General features: G+C 44.6%; 1 protein-coding gene across 2 annotated transcripts in view; it reads left to right on the top strand.

Annotated features, from left to right (window-relative positions):
* The window catches only part of LOC134345007 (BCL2/adenovirus E1B 19 kDa protein-interacting protein 3-like), a 60,597-nt gene that overhangs the window by 31,250 nt on the left and 2,579 nt on the right, over positions 1-26,768 (top strand). For both annotated transcript variants that reach the window (XM_063045142.1, XM_063045141.1), the window contains exons 2-5: positions 16,006-16,168; positions 20,294-20,378; positions 22,923-23,029; positions 25,362-25,511. In XM_063045142.1, coding sequence (XP_062901212.1) covers positions 16,006-16,168; positions 20,294-20,378; positions 22,923-23,029; positions 25,362-25,511 — 505 coding nt within the window. The remainder of the gene's footprint in view (positions 1-16,005; positions 16,169-20,293; positions 20,379-22,922; positions 23,030-25,361; positions 25,512-26,768) is intronic.

The following is a 26,768-nucleotide window of genomic DNA, read 5'->3' as shown; positions in this document are numbered from 1 at the left end:
AGAACATAGTTATAGCGGTGACACTATCTGTCACTCAGTAAGCTTGCACGCATTCAACAATGTACAGTGTAGAGGCTCCCCATTGGTTGGGGTTGGCCATCGATGTTGCATCCTAGCTCTTGCACACAAGCCAGAGCAGTATGATCTGGGGAGCAAGCTGTTGCCTATGCAGCATTCTTCCCCTCTCCACACATCCAATGAGTCCAAAGGAACTGTAGAGACCAATGCAGTTTGGCACCAGCGGCGTTGCAGCAGTCACCAGTCAGTATTGAACTCAACGTAGGACTGAATTTCTGAATTTTTCCTCGGGGTTGGCTCTCAAAGCCTTCCCCATGAGTGGGTATAGCTGCGAGGCAGTGGGGTTTGAGATCAGTTTCCCTTCTCCTAGATGTGCTGCCAACCATGGTTGACGAACTCCATCTGCCTGAAGCAAATGGATTTAAGGCGCCAGTATCCCACCTTTGCCCCTTCTCCTGTCAGTAGAAACAGTTCCAGTGGGCCTAGTAGCTAAGTCACACTTGGAAGTCAGGAGCTGGACTTGGTTATCAGAGGCTATTTGAGATGCACATTATTGGGAGCATTTATTACGTAGTGGAAGCCCATCTCCACCACTACCGCACTAACCCCCCCACCCCAGCTCTGACAACTTTAAGAAACAGTGGACAGTGTAAAATTGCCATACCAGCCTATGATGCAATTAGGCAGGATACTTTCAGCAGGTGATCTCTGAAAGCCTATTGTAGCTTTAATTTACAATGAACTTCCCAGGGATTCATCATGTCGGAACAATGAAACCCTGATAATCCAGCGGGACTTCTGTGGTGTTGGATTGACATATTTCAGATTCTGATTTATTTATCACATGTACTTTGAAGCATATATTGAAATGCATCATTTTCATGAAGAACCAACACACTCAAGGATGTGCTGGGAGCACCACACTTTATGGCACCAACATAACATACCCATAATGTTCAACACAGAGCACAACAGACAACAAAACAACAACCACAAGCTAGGCCCCAATCCTTCCTTCTTCCATCCCTCCTGCACACATGCACTGTCCTCTAACGCCAGGGCAGGCTGTCTTTGCTCTCCAGCCTCCAGTGGACTGGAATATCCGCAAATATTGGGCCTTTGACTTCCCCTGTAAACTCGTGGATTCACAGCCATTGGGCACTTAACTTCCCCAGCGGACTCGCAGAGATTCTCCGACTCGGGGCTCTGGTCATAAGCCTCAACTTCTGGACTTCCAATCGACCTTCAGACTTTGATCCTTGGTATCCACCCACGACTTGCCAATGATGACAAATGAGAACTTGGGACGAGGATTTCCAGCTCCAGGCCTTGATCACCAGACTTGCCGAACCAAACGAATCCCTTCTGTCTACCCAATATCCAAATCCCATTCTCTATGCATTCATGTCTGTACAATATTTGAACGTTTCTTAAATGCCTCTATCGTGTATACCTCCACTACCATTCCTGACAGTGCATTCAGGCACCCAGCAACTGCTGTGTAAAAGGGTGCAGAAAAGGTTCACAGAGATGTTGACTGGAATCAGAATCAGGTTCTGTTATCACAAATATATAACTAGGGTGCCTAAGACTTTTGCACAGTAGTGCAGTAATTTTACATATTGCACTGAACTGCTGTTGTAAAATAAAAACAAATTTCATGACGTGTGAGTGGTGATAAACCTGATTCTGATCTGGGTCTCTATGGTGGACTGAAAGTGGGACGGGGGCAGGGAGAGGGGAATCATGGTTGGGAAAAGGGGAAGGAGCAGGAAGCACTAGAGAGACATTCTGTAACGATCAATAAACCATTTGTTTGGAATCAAATGACCTTGCGTGGTCTCTCAGGGCTGGGTGTGTCTGCACCTGCACCACCCTCCACCCTTGGCAGCCCTTCTCTGCCACCTGTCCCACACCCTTCCCATGGTGCTCCACTGTCACCATTCCCAACACCCTTTGCTCCCGCTAGATTTGCAAACTTGCTCTCCGGTCCACATTGACAAATACAGGACTGTGCAAAAGTCTTAGGCGCCCGAGCTATCTATACGTTGTGAGATTTGGTGTTTTGTGGCAGCAGTACAGTGTAAGACACAAAAGTTACTGAGTTACAAAATATTACAAAGTTAAAAATAGTGAGGTAGTGTTCATGGTTCAGGAAGAGACGTGGACTAGATGCAGGCAAATGGTACCAGCTCAGGTAGGTGTGGATAAAGTCTGTTTCGTTACTGTACAACTCTGCAACGAGTGAACCCAGTGGCTGGAGAGCAGGGGTTCCCAACCTGGGGCCCACTGACCCCTTGGTTACTGGTATTGGTCCATGGCATAAAAAAGATTGGGAACCCCTGCTGTAGAGAGAACACAGGAGTTTGAAGGCAGCAAGGGAACTGGAAGTTCCAGTGAGTTGAAATGGTGCGCTGGACCCAGGACCGTGGTGATTTTTAACAGCTTGAATAGGAGCAGACTGAAAGGCCACATGGAGTTGGTGTTCAAAATAACAGTCAGTTTATTTAAAACCTGGTGCGTGCCAGCAGACCAGTCAACTTGGTACTACATAGGAAATGCTGGAGGAACTCAGCAGGTCAGGCAGCGACTCTAGAAATGAATAAACAGTTAACGTTCCAGCCCGAGATCCTTCTTCAGGAATGAGCTGGCATACCAGTTTTTATTAAATTGCCCAAGTTCATTCCCAAGTTGATTGACCTGGGCATGAATTTGATACAGCCCTTTCATTCTCAGTTGACAAGATTAACAGACAAACTACATTTTAATAACAAAGTGGGAAGACTTCAGTAACAAACTAGGTCCCACTTACAGGAGGATAAAGTAATTACCCTCAGGTTTCACTGCAAATCCAATTTTTTTTATCACAGCAATGGGTGCACATTATAATTAGTGACTTTCTTGAAACTTGGGAGTCACTGCTGCTGCATTCCTGTCTCTATTTAATCCATTTTTCTATGACAGCAATGTGTGTACACCATAACATAATTAGAAACACAAATCCAGGGCAACACACACAAAATCCTTGAGGAACTCAGCAGGTCAGGCAGCATCTATGTTTTGCGTCGAAGTTTTGGGCTGAGACCCTTCACCGGTACGGGAAAGGAAGAGGGAAGAAGCCAGAAGGAGAAGGTGGATGAAAGGGAAGGAGAACAAGCTAGAAGGTGATAGGTGAAGCTAGGTGAGGCAGTAGGTAGGTACGGGGGATGAAGTAAGAAGCTGGGAGATGATAGGTGGAAGAGGTACAGAGCTGAAGGAGATTGAACCTGATAGGAGAGGAGAGTGGACCATGGGAGAAAGGGAAGGAGAAGGGGCACCCAGGGGAGTTGATTTGCATGGGAGGAAAGAAGGGGTAAGAGTAGAGCCAGAATGAGGAATGGAACAAGAGAGAAGGGAGAGAAATTACCGCAAGTTTGAGAACTCATTGTTCATACCATCAAGTTGGAGGCTACGCAGTTGGAATATGAGGTGTTTCTTCTTTCATCTGAGAGTGACTTAATAGCGACAGAAGAGGCCAAGGACCAAACTGATGGAATGGGAAGTAGAATAAAAATAGGTAACCACTGGAAAATCCTGGCTGTTCCTGAAAATTGGGTGTCGTCACTGCTACATTCCATGTCTTTGTCTGCAGTTCCCTGTTACCACATTAGCACAGTCCAACTCCCTGTTTATGAATTATCAGCCCTCATAATTTGTTCCCCTACAACATCCAGTGCTCCGGGTACCAAGCTTTGCCAAGATTTGAAGACCTGAGTTATCAGGAAAGGTTGAATAGGGTTAGAACTTTATTCCCTGGAGCGTAGGAGAATGAGGGGAGATTTGATGGAGGTATACAAAATAATAAGGGGAATAGATAGGCGTTTCCCACTGAGATTGGGTGAATCTAGAACTGGAGGTCATGGGTTAAAAGTGAAGGTTGAAATATTTGAGGGGAACGTGAGGGGAACTCCTTCACTCAGAGAACGGCGTGAGTGTGCTGTCAGAGAAGGTGGTGGATATGGGCTCAATCTCAAAATTTAAGGGAAGCTTGGACATGTATATGGATGGGAGGGTTATGGGGGACTGTGGGCCAGGTGTGGGTCAATTGGATGAGAAAAAAATAACAGCTCGGCATGGACTAGATGGGCCAAAGTACGTGTTTTTGTTCTGTGGTGTTCTGTGACTCTACTAAGCTATTGAGATAGCAGATTATCTGAGTTCATCTGTGCTAACTATAGTCTGAGTTGTCCCGATGTTTCGATGACTTAACCTGTTAATCTGATTGCTGCTGCTAAGTTCAGCCCATTATGTTAATCATATCTATTAAACTGAGAAACATCGTGGAATAGGCCATCCAACCCTTTGAGCTGCGTGGCCCAGCAATCCCCTGTTTAACTCCAGCCTAATCACTGGACGATTTACAGTGACCAATTGACCTATCAACCGGTAGTTCTTTGGACTGTGGGAGGAAACCGGAGCACCTGTGGGGAAACCCACATGATCGTGGGGAGAACTTGCAGGCTTTTTACAAGCAGCCGCGGGAATTGAACCTGGATCGCTGGTACTGTAAAGCATTGTGCCAGCCGCTACGCTATTGTGCTGCCTGATTCTCATCAGCTGATTGTACTATAAAATCCAACTCTGATCTATTGTATCTATGGAACTATTGGAAGAGCTTAATAGTTTTTGTCAGAGAGTGCCCATGATAGGCTAGCAGGCAAGGGTGAGGGAGTATATACAACAGAGGTAATTTATGTCATGTCCTAGACTTAGTTGGGGAGAAGATAGACAAACATATATAATCAGATGTTTAGTAGCACAGGACTGAGTGAAAGCATTGGATGGCTAGGGGCCTGTACTAACTGGAATTTAGAAGAATGAGGGGCAATCTCATTGAAACCTATTGAATATTGGAAGGTCTTGATAGGGTAAACGTGGACAGCATGTTCTGTTTAGTGGGGGAGTCTAGGACCAGAGGGCACAGACTTAGAATACAAGGACGTCCCTTTAGAACAAATGAGGCTTCTGTACCTCCTGCCCAGTGGTAGCTGCAAGAAGATAGCATGGCCTGGATGGTGGGGATCTTCAAATGGCTGTAGTCCTTCTGTTTGAGGGAGGAGGTGCAGTGACTCCGAAAGATCAATGATGTAGATCAGCGTACAAACACCGAACAACCCAGGGAACTAAATCTCAACGTATTAAAGTTAGGGCACAGGTAGCACCTTGTCAAAAGATTAAGCTGGAACTAATCTGAAACAGGTATGGGCAGAGTTATTAAATTAATTTCTTTTTGGCAGATGAACAGCTTTAAATGCATAACCTATTAAATAATGGGCCAAATTTTCACTGTTGCATTGAACATAGATCAGGTCATGCAGGATGAGGATGAAGCCCTTTGGCCCTGATACTGTTGCATTAATTAAATGAGTAATTCTATAGTATTAAACTAGTAATATATAATAATACTTTATATAATTCTATAAATTAGTTAACTATAACTATGTCATTATAATACCTTAATAAATGTTCTTTGAAACATTCAAAGATTCAAAGTACATTCATGATCAATGTGTGTGTATATATCAGGATACAATACTGAGATTTGCTTTACCACGAACAGCCACAAGACAGAGAAAACCAGGGAACCCATTCAAAGAAAAACATCAACCCCTCTCATGCGCTACAAATACAAATCGTGCAAATGGCAACCAAAAGGAAGTGTAAAACACTAGAATATAAAACACAAACAAGAGAAAATCTGCAGATACTGGAATGCGCACAACACGCACAAAATGCTGAAGGAACTCGGCAGGCCAGACAGCATCTATGGAACAAAAACACAGTCAATGTCTTGGGCCAAAAGTGGAACAAGTGCTACATCTGCCTCTACGCTTCCTCTCTCACTACCATTCAGGGCCCTATGCAGTCCTTCCAGGTGAGGCACACTTTACCTGTGAGTCTGTTGGGGTCATATACTGTGTTCGGTGCTCCCGGTGGGGCCTTCTGTATATTGGTGAGACTCAATGTAGTTTGGGAGACTGCTTCACCGAGCATCTATTCTCCGTCCGTCAGAACAAGCGGGATCTCCCTGTGGCCGCCAATTTTAATTCCACTTCCCATTCTCATACCTGTATGTCCTTTTATGGCCTCCTCCACTTTCGTGATAAGGCTACACTTAGGTTGGAGGAACAACACCTTGTATTCCATTGGGTAGCCTCCAACCAGATGGCATGAACTTCCAGTAATGCCCCCCCCCCCACCCCAGCCATTTTCTATCCCCTTTTCCCTCTCTCATGTTATCTCCCTGCCCGCCCATTGCCTCCCTCTGGTGCTCTTTCCTTCCCCACTTTTTTTTTTCTTTCTCCCAGGGCGTTTCACCAATCAACTTCCCAGCTCTTTGCTTCATCCCTCCCCTTCAGGTTTCACCTATCACCTCCCCCCGCCTTTCAAATCTACTCCTTTGCTCTTTTCTCCAGTCTTGCCAAAGAGTTTTGTCCCAGAAACATCGACTGTACTTTTTTTCCATAGATGCTGGCTGGCCTGCAGAGTTCCTCCAGCATTTTGAATATAAAACACAAAACTGAAAAGAGTCCAGCATATTCAGTTCTGCTCAAAGTTCATTGTCTGCAGGGTGCCCTGATTGAAAGTCACCCAAAACCAACCACATTGTGGGCCGAAGAGCCTGCATTGTGCTGTAGGTTTTCTATGTTTCTAAAATAACGAAAAAGGAGTGACCAGCAACTAGGAACCCATCATAACACGAACCTCAGAGTACAATCCACAATCCACAAACCGTGCAGATTAAATCTTGCTCTGGCACCATCCTTTGATGGCATTGATGGAGAGAGAGATCATTGGAATAAAAGAACCAGCCCTCAGGAGTAGCAGCGAGAGGAAGAGGGACATCGTCACACGCGGACACCTTCCTCTGGCAACACTGAGCGAGAGGCGGTAGATGGCACTGAACACCCATTTCCCCTTCTTCCCTCGCCTCGACGATTTCAATCTTCCTTGGCACCCTAGTCGGCGAGAGTGGCAAGAAACTTTAATTATATGATTAAATTTTCAAAGCTCCAGAGTATATTTATTATTGAAGTATGTATACTGTATACAACCCTGAGATTTATTCTCTAGCAGGCAGCCACAAAACAAGAGAAACAGCATGAAAACACGAGGAAATCTGCAGATGCTGGAATTTCAAGCAACACACATAAAAGTTGCTGGTGAACGCAGCAGGCCAGGCAGCATCTCTAGGAAGAGGTACAGTCAACGTTTCGGGCCGAGACCCTTCGTCAGGACTAACTGAAAGAAGAGCTAGTAAGAGATTTGAAAGTGGGAAGGGGAGGGGGAGATCCAAAATGATAGGAGAAGACAGGAGGGGGAGGGATGGAGCCAAGAGCTGGACAGTTGATTAGCAAAAGGGATATGAGAGGATCATGGGACAGGAGGCCCAGGGAGAAGGAGAAGGTTGAGGGGGGAAGCCCAGAGGATGGGCAAGGGGTATAGTGAGGGGGACAGAGGGAGAAAAAGGAGAGAGAGAAAAAGAATGTGTGTATATAAATAAATAACAGATGGGGTACGAGGGGGAGGTGGGGCATTAGTGGAAGTTAGAGAAGTCAATGTTCATGCCATCAGGTTGGAGGCTACACAGACAGAATATAAGGTGTTGTTCCTCCAACCTGAGTGTGACTTCATCTTTACAGTAGAGGAGGCCGTGGATAGACATATCAGAACGGGAATGAGACGTGGAATTAAAATGTGTGGCCACTGGGAGATCCTGCTTTCTCTGGCGGACAGAGCGTAGGTGTTCAGCAAAACGATCTCCCAGCCTGTGTCGGGTCTCGCCAATATATAGAAGGCCACATCGGGAGCATAGGGCGCAGTAAATCACCCCAGCCGATTCACAGGTGAAGTGTCGCCTCACCTGGAAGGACTGTCTGGGGCCCTGAATGATGGTAAGGGAGGAAGTGTAAGGGCATGTGTAGCACTTGTTCCGCTTACAAGGATAAGTGCCAGGAGGGAGATCAGTGGGGAGGGATGGGGACAGCATAGAACCCATTTAATAAAACATCAAACATCTAACACAGAAAAAAAAGAGCAAATCACGCAAACAGCAATATGCGAGTAAATAACGCACAGAATTTTAAACATCAGACCACAGAGTCCTCGAAACAGTCCACGAGAGATAGCCACCGAGTCCATCCGGTTTAATGCTGTGTCGATGACTGTAGCTCTCAGCCGCAGAGCCAGCCGGTTCCCAGACGAAGTGTCTCAATCAAATTGTGCAAATATATATTTGATATATAGTCTATATCTAGCAAATGCAGGCAGACGGCAAACTAAACACCCGCTTGTCTTCTGCTCTCATCCTCATCAATTTCAATCTTGCTTGACATGTAATCAGTGAGGAGTAATGGAGTCGACCACTGATTTGCGTTCCGTCTTTAGAAAATATGGCCACGCCAGTAGGAAACTAGTAATTATAGTATTAAACAAGTAATTATATGCCTAATTAAACCAGACTCTATCCCTGCATTGTTGGACATCCGTGTGCCTGTCAAAGAGCCTGTATTGTACTTGCTTCCAGTACCACCCCGGGCAGGGCATTCCAGTCATCCACCAATCATAGGGTAGCACAGCAGCATAGTGGTTAGCACAACAGTTAGAGGACAGGAGACCAGGGTTCAATTCCCACTGCTGCCTGTGAAGAGTTTTTACGTTCTCTTTGTAATTTTTAAATTTAAATATATATCTCCTTTAAACTTACTCCTCTCACCTTAAATGCATGCATGGGGTGGCACAGTAGTGTGGCACTATTACAGTGCCAGCTGTTGGAGTTCAGTTCCCACCGATGTTTGTACATTCTCACTATGGTTCCATGGATTTCCTTTGGGTGCTCTGGTTTCCTCCCACATTGCAAAGCTTGTACAAGTTAGGGTTAGTAAGCTGTGTGCATGCTATGGTGGCAGTGACACCTTGGGGCTGCCCCCAGGACATAGTCAGATTGCATTCACTGACACACTTCACTGTTTGTTTTGATATTTCAATATACATTTGACAAATAAAGCTAATCTTTAATTTTTTTTGAATCTCCAGTGTTAGACATTGCAACCCTGATTTTTTTTTTAAAAAACGTACTGGCTGTCTGTCTATGCCTCCCATAATCCCTAAAGGGATTGGACAGGCTAGATGCAGGAAGATTGTTCCCGATGTTGGGGAAGTCCAGAACGAGGGGTCACAGTTTGAGGATAGAGGGGAAGCCTTTTAGGACCGAGATTAGGAAAAACTTCTTCACACAGAGAGTGGTGAATCTGTGGAATTCTCTGCCACAGGAAGCTGTTGAGGCCAGTTCATTGGCTATGTTTAAGAGGGAGTTAGATATGGCCCTTGTGGCTACAGGGGTCAGGGGGTATGGAGGGAAGGCTGGGGCGGGGTTCTGAGTTGGATGATCAGCCATGATCATAATAAATGGTGGTACAGGCTCGAAGGGCCGAATGGCCTACTCCTGCACCTATTTTCTATGTTTCTAATAATCTTATAAATTTCTATCAAGTCTTCCCTCATCCTCTACTCTTCCGAAGGAAACAACCCTTGCTTGTCCAACCTTTCCTTGTAGTCCATTCCCTCTAATGCAGGCAATGCCTAGCTAAACATCTTCTGTACCCTTCTCCATTCCTTACAAGTCTGACCTATGATGGGGGCAGCATGGCGTGTGACATATTCAGAAATCGGTTAACAATGGAGGCTTCAGCTAACTGATATCAAATTGTGTGTTGCTGTAATTAGTGTATGTAACACTTGTATGTGTAACCATCACTAGGATTCTATTACTGTGTACAAGAAGAATATGCCTGTTCCTGGAAGAAATTGCAATGCCCAGTTAGGGCTGGGTGAGAAGAATCCTGAGACATCCAGCACCCACATCCAGAACAAACATTATTATGTGTCAGTATATAGTGTAAGTAGCTTGGTGCTTGGCAGACTGTCATGGTGCATGCTGGCAAAGACTGAACCCAAGTGTGGAGAAAAGACAAACTCCCACGTGGAAACGGCAACCAGGGTTCATTCATAAGTGTTCCAACAAAACCTCAGTGGCATAGCAGGGCATCACCACAAGTGTAACATTCTCAAAGCTAGGACCCAGCGATTAGTGTTAATAAGGAGTCTGCTTAAATAATAATGGAATGCGGAAAACCTGTGCTAGTCAAAATAAACTTAACAAGATTAGACAGAAAGCACAAGGGCTTTAAAGATTTTTGTTAAGTGAACAATTAGCAAATTCAGGTGCTCTAGATACCTTGGAACCCATTGCTCTACGGCTCGCTGCATAGGCCCAAAGAGCTCATGACAGGACACCCTCTGCATACTGCATAAAGAAAATAGTAAATTGCTTTAAAGAAAAGTCCTCTCATGGAAAAGAACTGACTTCAAGTGCAAATAAAATTTTCACCTGGATGCTGATTGGATTAGAGAGCATATCTATTGAGGATAGGTTGAGTAAGCTAAGACTTTTGTCTCTGGAGCAGTGAAACAAACTCGACGTGGTAGCATAGTGGTTAGTACAATATTTTACAGTGCAGGCGACCTGGGTTCTGTTCCTGCTGCTGCCTGTAGGAGTTTGTACGTTTTCCCTGTGACCATGTGGGTTTCCTCCTGGTGCTCGAAGGGCCTGTTCCGCAGAGTATCTCAATAAGTAAGTAAATAAGATGAGAAGTGACTTGATAGAAATGTACAAGATTATAAAAGGCATAAATAAAGTGGACAGCCAGAGACTTTTTCCCAAGGTGGGAATAGCTAATATGAGTGTGCATAATTTTAAAGTGATTGGAAGAAATTATTGGTTTGTACTACCCACCTACATACTCTTGGAGCAATACTTGCAGCCAATTAACCTAACAACCCACATGTTTTTTTTTAATGTTGGAGGAATGTGAGGGACTTGGAGGAAGTTTATGATCACAGAGAGAACATTATCTCCAGCACTGGAGATGGGGATTCTGCCCTAGTGCTGTCTGACTCCTGAACCAATCACCACTTTCACACCCCCTACCCACCTCTTCTGTCCTTGTCACTTTCTTTTGACGTTACCTCCGTGTGCAGTATTACATTTTACATCATCAAAGTCAAGTTTATTGTCATCTGCAGCGTGGTGTCTGTTTTCATGAAAGTTAGTCTTAGTGTTATTAAACTGTAGGGGTTGTGCTGATTGGTTCAAGAATCAGATGGTTGAAGCGAAGTGGCTGTTCTTGAACTTGGTGGTGTGAATCTTCAGGCTTCTGGACCTTCGGCCCTATGGTAGCTGTAAGAAGATGGCATGGCTCCAACGATGGGGATCTTAGATAATGTTCGTTGCCTTTCTGAGGCAGCGCTTCATATAGTATTACGGACGGTGGGGCGGGATGTGCCTGCGATCTATTGGGCTGAGCCTCCCACTCTCTACAGCTTCTTGCATTCCAACACTTTTGAATTTCCGTATCACACCATGAGGTACCCTGTCAGGATACTTTCGAGAGTAAAAAGTGTTCATTGAGAAACTGAACCTCCTTCAAAAAGTTCATTTATTATCAAAGTATGTGTGCAGAATACAACTCTGAAATTTGTCTTCTCCAGATTGCCATAGAATACAGAAAACTACACAAGTAGTTGAAAGAAAGACATCAATCCCCCCCTCCACACAAAAAGAAAAAGAAACAATAACTCACAAACCCCAAACGTCCCAGCCCCTCCCTTGCAGAAAAATTAACTGATCACCCAAACCCGCCAAGCCCTCCAAGCGGTAAGAACATGGAAAAAAAAAATCAAACTGAAAGAAGCCAAGATGAATTGCAGTCCAATGCATAAATCTCAGAATTTCAATAACATCTCTGAGAAAATCGGGACCCAGTGGCCTCTGTGAGGGCAATGACACAAACACAACATGAACCTTAACATCCTAAGAAAGTAGAGGCGTTGGTGCTGCTTTGCTATGTTGCGCCCTTTTATCAGAATCTTGTTTAAGACCAGTGTCATGAAATTTGTTTTTTTTTGCAGCAGCATTACAGTACAAGATATAAAATGTACTATAAATTACAATCAGAAATTGTAATATAATATGATAAATAAGGGCAAAAATAATGAGGTAGTGTTTGTTTCATTGGTTTTGCTCTTTTCATTGTATTTATTGACACAAGGTACTACAGATGCTGGAAGTCAAGAGCAATACACACAATGTGCTGGAAGAACTCAACAAGTCAGGCAGCATCTGTGGATGGGAATAAACAGTTGATGTTTTGGGCCGAGTCCCTTCATCAGGACTGGAAAGAAAGGGGGAAGGGGTTACTTCTTCCACCTCCCTTTCCAGTCCTGATGAAAGTTCTCAGCCCAAAACGTCGACGGTTTATTTCCATCCATAGATGCTGCCTGACCTGTTGAGTTCTTCCAGCACACTGTGTGTATTGCTCATTGTATTTATTGTTATTTTTATTGTTGCCATGTTCACTGTTAACTGAGCTTTGTGTAAACCAGGAAATCCATTGCACTTTACTGTCTTTGACAGTAGACTCATCTGAATGTGGGCTTCTGTTACCGTGATGCAGCAGCTCTGCCTGCTGTGTCACATCCTCCCATGTCCTGAAATGTGGGGTTGCTAGGTCAACTGGCCACTGTAAATTATCTCTTGTGTGTGGGAGCTGGTAGAATGTTAGAGATGAAGGGAACGTGGGGAGAATAAAATAGGGTGAGTGTAAATAGGTGCTTGAGGGTTAGCACCCAAATACTGGGCTGAAGGGCCAGTTTCTGTACTGTGTTACTTTATAAGGACATAAGACATAGGAGCACTATTAGGCCATTGGGCCTACCAAGTCTGCTTTGCCATTCAGTTACGGCTGATTTATCATCCCTCTCAACACCATTCTCCTGCCTTCTCACTGTAACCCTTGACACCCTTAGTAATCATGAACCTATTAACCACTGCTTTAAATGTACCCAATGACTTGTCCTTCACAGCTGTCTGTGGCAAAGAATTCCATGGATGCAACAACCTCCAGCTAAACCTCTCCATGTCCACTCTATCTGGGCCTTTCAATATTCCATATGTTTCAATGAATTCCAGTGAGTACAGGTCCAGAGCCATCAAATGCTTCTCATACGATGGGCCTTTCAATCCCAGAATCATTTTTGTGAGCCTCCTTTGAACCCTCTCCAATGTTAACATCCTTTAGATAAAGGGCCTGAAACTGCCACAATACTCCAAGTAGGGTTGCCAACTTTCTCACTCCCAAATAAGGGACAAAAGTAGCAGTCAAATACGGGACACTTGTGTTTACCCCGAGAAAGACTACCATGACCATGAAGCCTTGCGCAGGCACCTCTGTACGCATGTGTCACGCGCACATACATGACATGCGCATGCGTGTACGTGCCAATTTTTTTTCTTCTTCAAATCGGTTTTGGCTTAATCTTCCCGATTCTATTAAGTGAAACTGCACTGTACATACATTATTTCTACTTTATATAGGCTGTATATTTATCATATCATTCCTGCTTTTACTATATGTTAGTGTTATTTTAGGTTTTATGTGTTATTTGGTATGATTTGGTAGGTTTTTTTTTGGGTCTAGGAACGCTCAAAAATTTTCCCCATATAAATCAATGGTAATTGCTTCTTCGCTTTACGCCATTTCGGCTTACGAACGGTTTCATAGCAATGCTCTACCTTAGCGGAGGGAATACAGGACAAGGGCGGTCCCGTATGGGACAAACCAATTTAGCCCAATATACGGGATGTCCCGGTTGATACGGGACAGTTGGCAAACCTAACTCGGCAAGGGTGGTTTGACCAATGCCTTATAAAGCCTCAGCAACACCAACTTGCAAATTTTCACTGTGATGCCATTGACATTCTGAGTTATGTATCTTAGCTTTAAAAATCTATCTTTTATCACAACAAATTCCTATAAGTGTTAAATGGAAACAATATTACAGTACAGGAGCGGGCCCCGTAGCCCACGATGTCTGTGCTGAACATAATATTGAACTAAATAAATACATTCAGCCTGCACATGATCCATATCCCTCCATTCCTTTTATTTTCATGTGCCTATCTAAAAGCTTCATAAATGCCACTATCGTACCTGCTTCCAGTACCACCCCTGGCAGTGTATTCCAGGCACCCAGCACTCTGTTTTTAATACAAGCTTGCCCCACACACATCTCCTTTACACTTTTCTCCCTCACATCTTAAATGAGTGCTCTCTTGAATCTGACATTTCCACCTTGGTTGGGGAGTGTTGTTTGTTGGTGTGAAAAGTTCTGTCTACCCTATCTATATCATTTTCAAGTCTCTCCTCCGACTCCCACTTTAGAGAACATAGCCCAAGTTTGCCCAGCCCCTCCTGAGAGATCGTGCCCTCTAATCCAGGTAGCATCCTGGTATTCCTCTTCTACACCTTCCCAAAGACTCCACATCCATCCTGTAAAGGGGCAACCGGAACTGAACTGCATGCAATACTCAAATTGTAGTTTATTCAATATTTTACGTTAACAAATTGTGTCCCCCAGTCCTGAAATGAGAGTGAATATAGAACTCTACAGCACACTACAAGCTCTTTGATTCGCGCTATTGTGTTGACCTTTTAACCCACTTTAAGGTTGAACTCTTCCCTGCCACGTAGCCCTCATTTTTTTCTATCATCCATGTGCCTATCTAAGATTAGTTTCTTAAAAGTCCTTGTGTATCTGTCTCTACCAGCAACCTGGTAGACTAGTGTTCCACACACCCACAATTCTGTGCAAAGAACTTGCCTCTGACATTATCCCTATACTTTCCCCCAGTCACCTTAAATTATGCCCTCTTGTAGTAGCCATTTCTGCCCTGGGAATAAAAGTCTCTGGCTGTCTACTCGATGAATGCCTCTTATCTTATGAACCTCTTATCATCCCGTACACCTCTATCAAGTCACCTCTCTTCCTCCTCCACTCCAAAGTGAAAAGCCCTCACTTGCTCAACCTCTCCTCATAAGACATGCTCTCTAATCCAAGCAGCATCCTGGTGAATCTCCTCTGCCCCCCCCCCCACCCCGATAAAGCTTCCACATCATTGAAAGTGGCATCATAGGTCGTAATGAAAGCTTTTTGGCACAGTTGCCTTCGTAAATCAGACTTAGGATGTTATGTTGAAATTGCATAAAATGTTGGAGCCTAATTTGTAGTATTGTGTGCAGTTTTGGTCACCTACCTACAGGAAAGATATTTATATATTATTTGTAAGATTGAAGAAGTGCAGAAAAATTTACAAGGATGTTGCCAGGACTTGAAGGCTTGAGTTATAAGGAAAGACTGATGAGGTTAGGACTTTTTTTCTTTGGGACGCAGAGAATTAAGAGGAGATTTGATAGAGGTATACAAAATTGTGAGGGGTATAGACAGGGTAAATGCAAGCAGGCTTCTTCCACTGAGGTTGGATAGGACTACAACCAGAGGTCATGTGTTAAGCATGAAAGGTGAAAAGTGTAAGAGGAACATGAGGGCAGACTTCTTCACTCAGAGAGTTGTGAGAGTGTGGAACAAGATGCCAACACAAGTGGTGCATGTGAGCTGGATTTCAACATTTAAGAGAAGTTCAGATAGGTACATGGATGGGAGGGTTATGGAGAGCTATGGTCCCGGTGCAGTTTAAATGGTTCAGCATGGAGTAGATGGGCCAAAGGGCTAATTTCTGTGCTGCAGTTTTCTATCCTTTCTTTAATGAGGGACCAGAACTGAACACAATATTTCATGTATGGTCTAACCAGAGTTTTATAAAACTGAAACATTATCTCGTAGTTTTTGAACTCAAATGGGGCAACCAGACCTGCATACAATGCCCCATGTGCAGCCTAATCAAATTTCATACAACTGCAATATGTTTTTCTTGGATTGATGGAATGTTGTTAATGAATCCTATTCCCCTGTCCCGAAACAAAGAATAGTTAAATAATATTGAGGTGTCAGTGTGTGCTCACCTTGTCCCAACTCCCTTCTGTCTCTCAGGTTCATGGGTGGAGTTGAACTACAGTCAGCAGAGTGGCACGCGGATCCTGGAGCATGTTCCTTCCTCCAGCTCCATCCACAACGGAGACATGGAGAAGATCCTGCTGGATGCACAGCACGAGTCGGATAGGAACAGTTCGCGAGGAAGCTCCCACTGCGACAGGTGACTGCCTAATCCTGACGGTACCTCCCGCTCTGTCCTCTGACCCAGGAGGGCAGCAGCCTTGTGTGTTAGTATGGGACTTGACAAGAATCTTGGTGATTGAACCCAAGTAAGGAAAGCTGACATTGAAGTAAAATATCATGTAACTGGTTGCTAAGGGTTCTCAGCAGCTCAGTTTGTTAAGGGTGATTTGCCTCTCACTCTGCATTCATCTCACCTGTGGTACTGATGTAGCCCCTCTCAGCAAAGTGGCTAGAAAGAGGGTCCTTCTGTTCATCCCTCCCAACCTGCCCTCCCACCTAGTGAATGTTCCCACCAGTGCCAGGTCCCCACCTTTTGCTTCCTTAATGCTTGCAGCCTCAAACAACACGGCCTTGCAAGGGTGCACCGCCAATGATATCCAGTGATGACTCTCTATACTGATGCCATGTGGTAGCTCTTCTCACCATCTTTGCCATCACCTTGCTTCATAAGTTACCTCTGCATAACAGCCTGCTGCATCTTATTTTTTCTCACAGTCCATTAATTCCTGAATCTAGTGATGCTCTGACATTATCTCCCTACCTGCCCCATCAGCTCCCTCTGCTGCTCCTCCCTATCCCTTTCTTCCGTGGCCTTCTGTCCTCCCCTATCCGATTCCTCCTTCTCCAGCCCTTTATCTCTTTCACCAATCAACTTCCCAGCTCTTTACTTCACACCCTCCCCCCCTCCCGGTTTCACCTATCACCTACACCTTGTACTTCTTCCTCCCCTCCTCCCTCCTCCCTCCCCTCCTCCCTCCTCCCTACTGTGAATTCTCCACTTCCTTTCCAGTCCTGATGATGGGTCTCGGCCTGAAACATCGACTGTACTCTTTTCCATAGATGCTGCCTGGCCTGCTGAGTTCCTCCAACATTTTGTGTGTGTTTCTAAGAAAGGTTATGCTAGAGACTACTGATAATGGCTGGGGTCATCCATCATGTAAAGACACTTCCCAGAAGGCAATGGCAAACCACCTCCATAGAAAAATTTGCCAAGGACAATCGGGGGCGGGGGGGGGGGGTGGTGGGTAGCTAAGCGGGTGCTACACCTTTCCTAAGGGTGACATGCAAGTTAGCAGAGGGAAGGAGCACCTTACACCTCCTTTGGTAGAGACGTATCTCCACCCCATCATCCTATAAAGGAGATGTGTGGGGCAAATTCATTTCTAGAGGAAAAGAGTATAGGAGCAGAGATGTGATGTTAAGTCTCTAAGGCACTGGTAAGACCTCACTTGGAGTACTGTGGGCAGTTTTGGGCTCCTTATTTAAGAAAGGATGTGCTGACATTGGAGAGGGTTCAGAGAAGATTCACTAGAATGATTCAGGGAATGAGAGGATTAACATATGAGGAACGTTTGTCCGCTCTTGGACTGTACTCCTCGGAGTTTAGAAGAATGAGGGGGGACCTCATAGAAACATTTTGAATATTGAAAGGCATGGACAGAGTGGATGTGGCAAAATTGTTTCCCATGGTGGGGGAGTCTAGTACGAGAGGGCGTGACTTAAGGATTGAAGGGCGCCCATTCAGAACAGAGATGCAAAGAAATATTTTTAGCCAGTGGGTGGTGAATCTGTGGAATTTGTTGCCACGGGCAGCAGTGGAGGCCAAGTCATTGGGTGTATTTAAGGCAGAGATTGATAGGTATCTGACTAGCCAGGGCATCAAGGGTTATGGTGAGAAGGTGGGGGAGTGGGACTAAATGGGAGAATGGATCAGCTCATGATAAAATGGTGGAGCAGACGCGATGGGCTGAATGGCCGACTTCTGCTCCTTTGTCTTATGGTCTTACGGTCTAAATGTTTATTAAAACACAGAGCAGTGGGTACCTGGAATGCAGCGCCAGGAGAGGTGGTGGAAATAGATATGACAGAGGCTTTTCAATAGGCAGATATACCTGTACATACAGGGAATGTGGGGGGTGGGGGCAAGATATGGATCATATGCAGGCAGAAGGGAATACTTTAATCTAATATCATACTCAGCATAAACATTGTGGGCCGAAAGGCCCGTACTTGTGCTGTGCGGTTCTATGGTCCATGTTCCTCCTAACCTGCATTAGGGTCACTGCAGCACAGAAACAGGCCCTTTGGCCCATCTATTCTGTGCTAAACTGTTATTCTGCCCAGTCCCATCAACCCCCACCGGGTCCATAGTCCTCCATAGCACTTCCATCCAAATTACTCTTAAGTGCTGAAATTGAACCTGTATCCACAGCTTCTGCTGACAGCTTCTTCCACCCTTAGAGTGAAGAAGCTTCCCCTCGTGTTCCCTTTCTCCTTTCACCCTTAACCGATGGTCTGATCAGAATTGGGTAATCTCTTATTTTGAAATATTTTCCTCCTGTGTTCTAGATATCTCTTTTGAAGTGAATCCCTCACAGGATACACCCTCAGAAAGGCATATCTGTCAAATTTGATTACATCTCGTTCTTCTAAATTCCAGTGAGGACAGGAAGCTCTGATCTGCATGTGTCAGCCCTTTTTTTTTGAGAGGCAGTATTGATGCTGAGCAGAGCATAGATTGCCGTGGGAAAGTTGCTTCATTATACACGGACAAGCTTTCAGTCAGAGCAACTGAGTGATTTCGACTGAGTCTGGCACCTTGTTTGTGGCCAAGCCCTGGCTTGTTCTCTGACTTGCCTCTCCTCCCTTGTTAAAGCTGAGACTGGTGACAGGAAAAACGAGTCTGTGTGATTGATAAATGCTTATCCCATCACATTTATGTGTCTTTCAAAGACATTAAAGGTTCTGAGATAGTTGGCACTTTCTTTTTTGCTGGTGGTTTGATGTTTATCTTTAGAAGCTTTATGTATGACGCATGGCTCTGGGGTTGAACACCTAATGGGATTTTTCTTTTTTCCCATTTTTCTTGCTTAGTAGGGTTTTTTTTTCATCTCAAAATTTTTTCAACCTTTATATAATGTTTTTTCTTGAGACATTGTAAGTGTTTACTTCAATGTACTCGTGTTTATTTTGGAAAAAATAATAAGATTTGAAAAAACAAAGGTTCTGAGATATTAAAGCGATAGGTATAGAATTATGAAGGACCTAACATTGCCGCAGATCCCAGAGAATTAAAGGAAAAGTCCCAAGACTTCTGAAGATGCTAAAGTATAGAATCTATACTCAATGGCCACTTTATTAGGTACAGCTTGAACCAGTCTGGCCATTCTTGTCTGACCTCTCTCATTAATAAGGTGTTTTCACCCACAGAACTGCTACTCACTGGATGATTTTTTTTTGTTGTTTTTCCCACCATTCTCTGTAAATCCCAGAGACTGCAATGTGTTAAAATCTCAGGAGATCAGCAGTTTCTGAGATACTCTAACCACCCCATCTGGCACCTTCAGTCATTCCACCGTCAAAGTCACTTGGATCACATTTATTCCTCATTCTGATGTTTGGCCTGAACAAAACTGAACCTCTTGACCATGTCTGCATGCTTTTATGCATTGACTTGCTGCCACAGGATTGACTGATTAGAAATTTGTATTAATGAGCAGGTGTGCATGAGTACCTAATAAAGTGGCCACTGGGTGTGTAAGTACATTGAAGTATACCACAAAAGGTAAAGCAATAACAGAATGCAGGATATTGTGTTACGGTCACAGAGAAAGTGCAGTGCAGGAAGGCAAAGTATATTAGTGTACCAATGCTGGTAAACAGCACACATGAGGTCTGTTCACCTGCAGTGCTCTTTCTCTCTAGCTTTTACACTTTATTCTGCATTGTTATTATTTGACCTTCCAAATTTGCTCTGTACGAACAGTATGTAAGACAAGCTTTTCCCTGGATCTTGGTATATTTGACAATCATAAATCAAAAACCCGAGAAATTCTGCAAATGTTGGAAATCCAAAGCAACACGCGCAAATAATAAACCAAATCCATTTTCAATTCCTGTTCCAAGAAATTTAAACTAGAGGGATAGAAGCCCTCTTTGAGCCTTGTGGTACATGTTCTCCCCAGATACATGTTCTCCCAAGCTCTAGATAAATGGTCCTGATCTCTGATCACTAGTCTGGTAACTTGATGAGTATACTATGGTTTAGCGTCAGCTGGTTACAGAAGGACCACATAAGATGCTCTTTACCCTGTTTTTACAGCCCACCCTTACTGATGAGCCCCCAGATGTGCCACAGTTCTGCTGAGTTTGAAACTCGGAGCGTTGGAGACAGCAACAGCACGCAGGTAGGTGTGGACAGGGTGCTGAGATGCAGTGACCAGTGCCTCTCTTCCATAACATTCTGATCTTTGAGTGGTTGGTCAGGGAAGTCTAGCCTGGATATCACAGATGTGGATGGGTTCCAGTCAAGCGTTCAAAGAACAATCAACAGCACAACCCAGGAATGAGCCCCTTTGTCCCAAAATGTCTGTACCAAGCATGATACCAAATTAAGCTAATCCCTTCTCTCTGCACATAATCCATAACCCTCCATTCCCTGCACATTCCTGTCTCTCTCACAAAGCCTCTGTCAGAGTACATGAAACATGACAGCTCATTACAGGCACTTAGGCCCACAAAGTTGTGCCGATGTTTTAACCAACTCCAACATCATCTGTCGTCCATCACACCCACTTCTGCCACCCATGTGCCTATCTGGGAGTTTCTAAAATGTCTCTAATGTATCTGCCTCTACCATCACCCCAGGCAGTGCATTTCATGCACCCACCACTCTCGGGGTCAAAAAAAAATGATATCCTTTGATGTCCTGATAATGGGTCTGGGCCTGAAACTTTGACTGTTTATTTCCCTCTAGAGATGCTGCCTGACCTGCTGAGTTCCTCCAGCATTTTGTGTGTGCCTCTGACTTCCTCATGTTCAGTGTGAGCACTTGTTCTCAAAAGGGATTATTCCCAGCTTGCTTGTGTGTGACCTTGTTTGACGTGGGGAGCTGATGCACGGGTAGTCATCACACTTGTCCTTGACGGATCTGGGTTAGGATCAGTGACATGGAATGCAAGATGACCGGGGACCCTTCACTGCTGCAGCCTTCCTCCACCTTCACTACTGTTGTGATGTCTCGTCATCTTCTGCCAGCTCCACTGCTGAGGCCTTGGTTGGATTGCTCTTTGCCCAGGTCCTCTCCCTTGAACTTACCACCAGGGGCGATCTTACCCGGAGCTAAGCTCCAGATGGCATCACTCTTGGGATCTCAGGAACTCCACCATGACAAAGTGTTGATCTTCAAAGAAGTTCATTCCCCCTATACTTAGAGATATGATGGATATGATATCATTATCACCACTGGCAGTCAGTACCAGGCACCCACCACTTCCTGTGTGCAGAAAATCTTGGCCACACATCTCCATTAAACTACTTCCCCTTTCATTTTAAATTCTACTCTGGGTGGAGAAAGAATCTGAATATCTACTCTATCTGTGCATCTCATTCTTTTATGAAAGCGAGGAGATGCTGGAGGCAGGAACGGGAGCAACTTTTCAGAGGCAGCTGAAAAGGTAATTGAATGAGCAGGGGATAGACTGAGACCCTCTGTTGGTTGCGGTCGACCACTGATGTTGTGTCTCAGCTGTCTACATGAGATGCAAGCCTGGGCAGTACAATATGGAGAACAAGCTGTTGCCCGCGTAGCAGGCTGCCCTGTCTATGCAGCTGATGAATCAGAAAGAATGGCAGAGACGGAGACAGTTTAGCACCAGCAGCATTGCTGGTAGAAGTTGCCAATTAGCGTTAAACTCAATGTAGGACTTCCTTAGCTTCTCCAGCTGCAGAGTTTTCCTCGGGACGTATTCCCAAAGCTTTCCTCACGAGTGTGTATAGCCATAAGGCAGTGGAGGTTTGAGTTCAGAGTTTTCTGCCTCCTAGATGAGCTGTCAACCACAGCTGATGAGCCCCATCTGCCCAAAGCGACTGGTTTGAAGGTGACAGTAACCTGCCTTTGCCCCTTCTCCTGTCGGTAGAAATGGTTCCACCGGGCTTAGTAGCTAAGCCACACGTGAAGGCCAGGAGCTGGACTTGGTTGTCAGAAGTTACTTGAGACACACACCTTTGGGAACATTTAATAGGTAGTGGGAGCTATAACAACCTTAAGGAACCAGTGCATAGATGGATATGAAATAATTGCAGGTAAGTAGGATTGTTATAGATGGACACGATTGCCAGCTAAAACATAAATTGGTAAGTTACTGTCACATGTGTAAAATGTTGTTTTCCATACTCTCTGTATGGATCATTTCATCACATCAGTTCGAAAAACAATAACAATGCATAATACAGTGTTACACTTACAGAGAGAGTGCAGTGCAGGTAGATGGTAAGGTGCAAGGTCATAACAAGGTAGATCGTGATGTTAAGAGTCTATCAACCAGTGGGACTGTTCAGTAGTCTTACGAACAGCGGGGGGTCGTGGCTGTCCTGAAGCCTGGTGGTACGTTATTTTCAGTTTACTGGCTTTATAATTGTTTTAGGTCCAAGCAGAAGGGATTTATTTGGAGCTTAGCGTCATGTTCAGAGACCTAGAGGGCCGAAGGATCAGTGCTGTTCGGTGTTTTGTGGATGTGACGCGGATTCAGCCAGGATTACATTGCATGCTGGAGTGGGTGGGTGGGCCATTCCTGTTTATGCTCCTTGCTCTTGCACCACTATGCATGTGTAAACCTAACAGCCGAAGCTCTTGCACGTGTTTTCTGTGAGCAAGCGTGGATTCATCCCACTGGTTGGCGGGACCGCCCTGCCACCTGAGGTGATTAACCTCTCATCCTTTGCTTCCACAGTCTGACGAGGAGACGCAGGAGAGGAGCATAGAGCTGGAGAAATTACTGAAGAATCATGCAGAGTGGATCTGGTACTGGTCCAGCCGACCAGAGAACGTACCCCCAAAGTGAGTTGCGGTTCTGTTCTCCATGCTACTGATGTGGTTACTGACTGACATGAGGGTCATGAGTTCAACTTGTCTATAACAGGAGAATTAAATAAATCCGGTTCCTGACAGAGCTGGCATTTGGAGTAGAGTCGTATAGCATGGAAACAGGACCTTTGGCCCATCTGGCCTATGCTGACCAAGGTTCCCATCCACATTTATCCCATTTTCCTGTGTTTGGCCCATGGCCGTCTGCATCTTTCCTATCCATGTAGCTTTTAAATGCCTTTCGTGTACCTGCCTCAGCTACTTCCCCTGGCAGCTCATTCTGTTCACCCTCTGCATGAAAAACTTGGCCCCAGATTCTAAAGATCAGCTTTATTTGTCACATTACATCAAAACATAGAGTGAAATGTGTTGTTTGTGCCAAAGGCCAACACATGCTGATGATTGTGCTTAGAATGGCTGCAAGAATCACCATGCTTCCAGCACCAATACAGGATGCCCACCAGTTACTACCCCTCACCTGGTGTGGGCTTTTTGGGCCAGAATGGCCTTTTACTGTGCTATATCTCTAAAGAAAATAAATAAATAAAATACCCTTACCCTTTTCCTTTATACTCAGTTTACTGTGTCTATTTCTGATCACCTGGCTAAAGTTCAATATTTCCATTTAATATCAGAGAAATGTATATAATATACATCCTTAAAATCCTTTTCTTCACAGTCATCCACGAAAACAGAAATGTACCCCAAAGAATGAGTGACAATTAAAACATTAGAACTGCGAAGCCCCCCACCACTCCCATCCCATGCACAGGCAGCTGTAGAACAACCCTCCCCTCCCCTTCCCCCACCCACTTCCTCAAAAAAGCATCAGCACCGTTTGCCCTCCAAGCATGCAATAGCAAGGTGCCCAATGCAGACCGTGATCTGCAGTACAACTAAAGCTAATCATTCACCTGACAATTTGACATACCAGTAGCTCTTCCTCTCTCTTTATTTATAACATTGACATAAAATTGTCTTAAGACCATAAGACAAAGGAGCAGAAGTCAGCCATTCGACCCATCAAGTCTGCTCCGCCATTTTATCATGAGCTGATCCATTCTCCCATTTAGTCCCACTCCCCCGCCTTCTCACCATAACCTCTGATGCCCTGGCTACTCAGATACCTATCAATCTCTGCCTTAAATACACCCAATGACTTGGCCTCCACTGCTGCCCATGGCAACAAATTCCATAGATTCACCACCCTCTGACTCAAAAAATTTCTTCACATTCCTGTTCTGAATGGGCGCCCTTCAATCCTTAAGTCATGCCCTCTTGTACTAGACTCCCCCATCATGGGAAACAACTTTGCCACATCCACTCTGTCCATGCCTTTCAACATTCGAAATGTTTCTATGAGGTCTCCCCTCATTCTTCTAAACTCCAAGGAATACAGTCCAAGAGCGGACAAACGTTCCTCATATGTAAACCCTCTCATTCCCGGAATTTATCTCCCTAATAAAGGGAAAGAGAGGTGTCCCATTTCACCACAAGAGCGGAGGCATAACAAAACAACTTACTGATTTATGGTGTTAAACGTCCACCGCGCCTCTTTATTTTCCCCCAAGTTCAGTGACTCGAGAATTGGCAACGATTTCTTGCCAACTGACGAGAGACAGAAAGAGAGCACGGCTCACCGAGTAAACAGCCTCCCACAGCTGTTCCTGATGTTCTGTTCTGTCCCGCAATGCTTCAGTTGGCAACACCGGCTTGGAATCAGCCCGTCCATGGAGCCGTGAAACCTCGGAACCCTGAAGGCACGCTCATCTTTGAGCTGCGTCCTCGAGATATTGAAAAGCAGCTGCTCATGAGGTCCTGAGAGCGGGGTCCAACCACCGCAAAGAACCAAAGTCTGAGTGTAACTCTATGTCAGGGTCTTCAACAGAAACCCATCCACTATGAGAGGGAAAAGAGAGACATCAAAGGTAGAAATTAAGCTGTTTTCATAGATGAACATGAAGGAGTCGCAATTTAGCACCATTGTGACTCTGACCTGACCTAGGTGCAGAGAGATCGACAGGTATGTTATCTGGGTAAGGAGTTTGAGTTATAAGAAGGGACTGGATAGGCTAGGACTGTTTTCCCTGGATCCCATGAGCTTGTAGGGAACAAGAGAGTTCACAAATTTAAGAAAAAGATCAGATAATTTTGAAAAGTAAGTTAGCCTTGCCACACCCTGTGTATAAAATCTCAAAATCTGTATGCATGGCCAAAATTTATTGGCGATCTAAGTTCCAAATAAATAATCATTGTTTAATTGCATGGATATGACAAATGATTTTTTTTCTCTTGACACTCCTAGGGAATTCTTGTTTAAACATCCGAAATATTCATCAGGACTGAGTGTCCGAAAGACGAGTGTGATGAAGAAAGGAGGGTTCTTTGGTTCTGAGCTCGTTGTGTTCCTCATCCCCTCGCTTCTGTTAACTCACCTGCTAATGCTGGGAGTAGGGTAAGTGTTCGGTTCTCTTTGAGGCTGACTTACCGAACATTTTGCCAGAACATTTTTCTCAGAATTGGTCTATACCAACATGAATAGTTAAGAGGAGGTCGGTGAGAAGGATCCTGGGAATGAAGGGGTTAATGGATGAGGTGTGTTTGATGGCTCTGGGCCTGTACTTGCAGGAGTTTAGAAGAATGAGGGGGATCTCATTGAAACCTATCAAATACAGAGTGGACGTGGAGAGGATATTATCAATAGTGAGGGAGTCCAGGACTAGAGGCCACAGCTTTAGAATAGAAGGACGTCCCTTTAGAACAGAGGGTGGGGAATCAGATAGACGTGGAGGACAAGTCATTGGGTATATTTGAAGCAGATATATATGTTCTTGATTAGTAAGGATGTCAAAAATTACAGGGAGAAGGCAGAAGAATGGGGTTCCAAGGGATAATAAATCAGCCATGATGGAATGGCGAAGCAGACTATATGGGCCAAATGGTTAAATTCTGCTCCCATGTCTTATGGTCTTTTGTGCAAAAAAATATTCTTTATGTCTGTCATATCAAGTCACTGAGGGACTACAACAAATTAAATGACTCTCGTGCTCTGAGATAATTTTGTTTAGAGATACAACAGGGTAACAGGCCCTCCTGGCCCAATGAGCTCATGCCGCTGAATTACACCCACGAGACCAACTAATCTCCTAACTTGCACGTCTTTGGAATGTGGGAGGGAAACGGAGCATCCAGAGGGACCCACACGGTCACAGAGGGCACATACAAACTCTTTACAGAGAATGTTGGGAATTGAAGAATTGAATTGAACCTTAATTGCAGGCGTTGTAAAGCATGGTGCTAAACACTCTCATGTTGCCCCCTCCCCACTGAAGATCAGGATCAGGTTTAATCACTGGCATATGTTGTAAAATTTGTTGTTTTCTGCCAGCAGTACATTTATAATAATAAATAAAGTATAAACTATAAATTACAACAAGTATACCTGTGTATATATATAAAAAAAATTAGTGCAAAAAGAGATTTCAAAAATAATAAGGTAAACGTCATTGGTTCAATGTCCATTTAGAAGTTTGGCGGCAGAGGGAAAGAAGCTGTTCCTGAAATGTTGAGTGTGTGCCTTCAGGTTCCTGTACATCCTCCCTGATGGTAGCAATGAGAATAGGGCATGTCCTGGGTTACGGGGGTCCTTAATGATGGATGCCGCCTTTTGAAGCTGTCCTCACTGCTGGGGAGATGATTTATCATGCTCCAG

Source organism: Mobula hypostoma, chromosome 4 (genome assembly GCF_963921235.1).
Source record: "Mobula hypostoma chromosome 4, sMobHyp1.1, whole genome shotgun sequence".
Classification (NCBI taxonomy): Eukaryota; Metazoa; Chordata; class Chondrichthyes; order Myliobatiformes; family Myliobatidae; genus Mobula; species Mobula hypostoma.
This window is presented reverse-complemented; position numbering and strand designations above follow the sequence as displayed.